Raw genomic sequence first — 4,379 nt, forward strand, 5'->3', positions numbered from 1 at the left:
GGCGCCCCCTGCCGCACCCCGGGGCCCACGGCACTGGGCATGGCCCCGGGCATTGCCGGCTTCACCTCCACTGTGGGCACAAGAGGGTGCTCCGTGGGCACTGGGCAGGACAATCAGGCCCAGAGCACAGCACAGGCGTCGCGCCTGATGGGCACTGCCGTCCACCTGGATAAGAGACTGCAGCCGGGACTGGAGGAGGGAGGCACACACGGGGCGGGCACAGCACTGCCCAGCAAGCGCGGAGCCCTGAGCTCCATCCCCAGCACTTGGGAGGCCGCAGCAGGAGGATGACCGTAAGGTCAAGGCCAGCCTGGGCTACACAGACCCCGTCTTAAAAGAGGTGGAGAATGAGAAGAAAGCTGAGGAGGAGGGAAGTGCAGCAGCTGGCAGACGGTGTGTCCTCGGCACAGTGTGGCCACCACCAGGGTCACCACCAAAGCCTGGGCACACAGTTACCGGTCTGGGTGCTGTTACCGCCCCCTTTCCAGATGAGGAAACTGAGCCCAAGAGGACTTGAGACTGAAGAACCAGGCCCTGAATCCAAACCCTGACCCTCTCTCACTTTCCTGTGCCTCTCCTGCTCGCAGCTCCACACCCCTGCCAAGGCCTGCACCACAGGAGAAACTGACACACAGAGGCTGGCTCCAGAGCTGGGAACACCGTCTGCTCGCCCCGCCCTCTCCACCTCGACTGTCGGGGCAGAGGCAGGAGGGGGTGGCAGAGAGATGGGTGAGTGGGGACCCAGGGGGCCGGGAGCCAGCCTGGCTTCCTCTGCCAGATTATCTCTTTTCAACAGTTTTATTGTAATTACCCTGAACACGCCGCTATATATAGAGTGAGCCAAACAGCAGCTGTGCAGGGGGAGGGGACAGGAAGCGGGGCGAGGAGGTGGCCCTCAGCCCCGTCCTGCTGTACTGGGAGCCAGGGGCTGGCAGGGGTCTCAGGGATCAGGACCTGAGCCCGGCAAGGTGAACAGCGGGCATAGGTGGTTCGGGCCCGATGGACTCATGGGGGCCGGGCCTGGACCTCCTGAGCCCCAAGCACTGTCCCCTGCTCACTGAACATCACTTGCAGCACTGCCCCGTGGTTGCTACGGTGACGGGGCAAACACTTCACCAGCAGGGAGCCCAAGCCCAGCCCAGCAGGAAGGGCAGGCAGGAAGCCTGCCTGGGAGAGGAAGTGAGAAGGCAGGACCAGCCCATCTGATTTCTTTTCCACTTTTTCCCAAAGCCAAGCCCCTCTTTCCTCCACCAGCCCAGGAAGCCGGCAGGAGCAGGAACGGTTCCGGTGCCACGCGGTGGAAAAGCACACAGGACCCCCAATCCTGCGTGTCATCCAGGCAGGGCGGGGCTGAGGAACCCCAGGTGGGCGCGCGTGCGCGCACACGTGTGTGTGTGTGTGTGTGTACGCACACGCGCGTGCGCACGCAGCCTGAGTGGTGCCCGCCTCCAGCAGCCACTGCTCCCCAAGGCTGCAGGCACATTCCTCAGTGGTTTCCCATCAGCCCTGCTGACGACGCTGAGGCCACCAGGCCAGAGGCACATCTGCAGGAGTGGCCACATGTGGCAAGGAGGGTGGTGTCTCATTTATATGCTCACACACACACACCCAGTCCTGGCCCACAGCCTTCCAGGAAGCAGCCCTCCTCCAGGTGAAACACAGCAGCAGGGCTCTGTCCCTGGGCAAGGCTGGCTTGGCCCTGGCGCTCTGGTCCCTTAGCCAAGCGACGGCTGCACCCTGCTGCTCTCACAGTGCCGCCTGGGATGCAGGAAGTGCATGCCAGCCACTTGCTCAGGGAAGGGCAGAGGTGCAAGTGCTCCTGGCTCCCAGCAGATAACCCTGGGAACCCAGGCCAGAGAGCTGCCTTCCCCCACACATGGCTCGACACAGGATCTTCCTCAGCCACTGCCCTGAGCTGCCTGGGCCTGTGCCGTGTGGGACCCCCAAGCATCAGGAGGACAGCAGGTGGGAGGCAGGCAGGGGAGGATTTAATTTGCAGCAGCCCCAAGCATGCCAGGGCTCTGCCCAGACCAGAAGGGGCTGAGACTGTATGACTGGACTCGAGAAGGAAGAGGGTGGCCTGGAGTCCCCAGAATGTCGCCTGCTATGCACAAAACCAAGGGCCTGGCTAGCCGGTGCACTCTGGGGATCAGTGCCCTCTGCCCACTTGGCACAAGCAGAGCAGGGGGCAGCAGCTGCCATCAAACTGAGCACCTGGCAGGGGAGCAGGTGCGGCGACAGGGGGACACTCTTGGTCTCCTGGCCAACTGGGAAAGCTGGGTAAGCTCAGGAGGAAGGAGGCTGCATAGAGGCATGGCTCTCCAAGGGGGCAAGCTGGACACTGGGCAGAAAAATGCTCAAAGTCTAGGAGGGGGCCACTCGGGGGGCAAGGCTCCCACCCTCTCCCACCTCAGCTGCAGAAGCCTCCAGCCACAGCCTCCCTGCCCTGGTGCTGACCCTAACTGCATGGTGGAGTGGCTGGGGCTGCAGCTCTATCCACCAGGACGGCCCACAGGCCCCTGTGCGAGCCCCGGGCACAGCAGAGCGGTAGCGCCCCTCCTGTCCATCCAGCTGGCCTCTACACAAGGGCCTCATTAGATTAGGGCTCCCAGACAGATTCCAGGGCCAGCACAACCAGAGGAAGGCGGGCCCCAGGACCTCAGCCAGCCCTGCTCTGGGCTAAAGCCAGGGTACCCAGGCCAAGGGCAGCACCCGTACACACAGGCAGAGAACGAAGCTGACCACACTCCTGCCCAATGTCCGGCCTCGGAGTCCAGCAGGGGGCGGTGCCCAGTGCTCCCTGGGCAGCCCTGGGGTGGCCCTGTGTACAGACCTGCCCGCCACTCCCAAGCACCCTGACCTGGAGCCAGCGGCTCAGAGACCCAAGGAAGAGGAGCCACAGAGGGTGCACACTGTGCTGCTCTCAGTCGGCTAAGGGCAGAGCGGGCTCAGCGAGTCCTCCCTGAGAGGCCGGTGTGTCGGCCTCCGTGATCATCGCCCTGCACGCTGAACACAGGCTGACACCTGGCGACGGCTGTGCCCGAAGCAGCAAAGCTGCAACACCAGCGTCCCGCAAAGCCACTGCCAAGCTGGCTGCAGGCAGCACCATTCATGCCCCTCAGAGGGGATGCGCCTGTCCTGTCCCTGCCCAAGGGCGCTGGGAAGGAGGCGGGCCGAGGCCGGGACGGCCCCACCATGGCTGGTTCCCAGGATCTATTTCTGGGCTCTTACGTGAGCAGGGAGGCCGCAGTTGGCACAACAGGTTCTGCCACAATTCTGCCATCGTTTCCACACGTGCAGGCCAGTGATGCTCACCAGCAATTTGCGCAACCGAGGAATGGTGAGGGTCGGGCTGGGGTGGAGCCAAGCGTGGGCAGTGCCACCTGCTGGGCTGTGGTGCTGGAGCCCCAAGCTCTGAGGTGGCAGCCAGGCTGCAGGCTGGGGACGTGGCCGGGCCTGCGAGGCCACAACCAGGGACTGGTAACACAGGCCTGCCTAGAGGCCAAGCTAGCTTTTGCAGACCCCCAGGAGAAGTTTCTGCAGAACTCCAGGGCCAACTTCACAGACCCAAGTCACTGGGACCCCGGGCTCCCTCCCACATCCCGAGGCTGTGCTGCGACCCCATTCCCCCAAGGCCCCTTGGGGCCAGCTGCACCTCCAAGCCACCTTGCCTGCCTGCTGTCCCCAAGGGCTGCTGTCCTCTGCACTGGGCCCGCAGCACAAACACAGCCTGGCATGGGTGTGCATGAGCTGTGTCCCTGCTCTCGGGACAGCCTTTCTGGGCTGAGCCTCCTGGTGAGCTCCTGGGGACCTGTGCTCCTGCCACAGCAACACTGATACTGTCCCATGGGACACCAGAGCCTGGAGATGCAACTGTTCCAGCCAGAGGGGCAGACTCTGCCAAAGGCCCTGGGGTGGAGGTGGAGGCAAGCAGCCGTCCTAGCTCTGCCCCCACCCAGCTGTGTGATGGAAGATGAGCTGGGAGTGGTGGTGCATGCCTCTAGTCCCAACCCTTGGGAGGCTGAGGCAGGAAGATGGCTGCAAGTTCAAGACCAGCCGGGACTATATAGCGAGGCTCCACCTCAAAAACAAAAACCCAGAAGGGAAATTCAAAGTCTGCTCCTGGATATCATAAGAGCTGCAGCAAGAGTCCTGCTAGGTTATCACAGATCCCAAAATCTGGACAAAGCACCTGGCCAACTCTTGAGAGCACCAGGGCCCAGAGCCATGGGGGACAAGGGGGATGGATGAAGGGAAGTCCCGGATCTGGAGGCTGACCGTGCCTGTGAAGGCTAAACTGGGCATGGTGGCGCATACCTGTAATCCCAGCACTCAGGAAGCTGAGGCAGGAGGAACTACAAGTTCGAGGAGCCTAAGCT

The 4,379-nt window shown here is 63.1% G+C and overlaps 1 protein-coding gene across 1 annotated transcript in view; it reads right to left on the reverse strand.

The window, feature by feature from the left end:
- The window catches only part of Hdac5 (histone deacetylase 5), a 22,070-nt gene that overhangs the window by 7,753 nt on the left and 9,938 nt on the right, over positions 1-4,379 (reverse strand). Inside the window, exon 4 of the mRNA XM_033763141.1 lies at positions 6-70. Within this exon, the coding sequence (XP_033619032.1) occupies positions 6-70 (65 nt within the window). The remainder of the gene's footprint in view (positions 1-5; positions 71-4,379) is intronic.

The sequence above is a fragment of the Fukomys damarensis genome, unplaced genomic scaffold (assembly GCF_012274545.1).
Source record: "Fukomys damarensis isolate Sample0158 unplaced genomic scaffold, DMR_v1.0_HiC HiC_scaffold_13, whole genome shotgun sequence".
NCBI classification, from domain to species: Eukaryota; Metazoa; Chordata; class Mammalia; order Rodentia; family Bathyergidae; genus Fukomys; species Fukomys damarensis.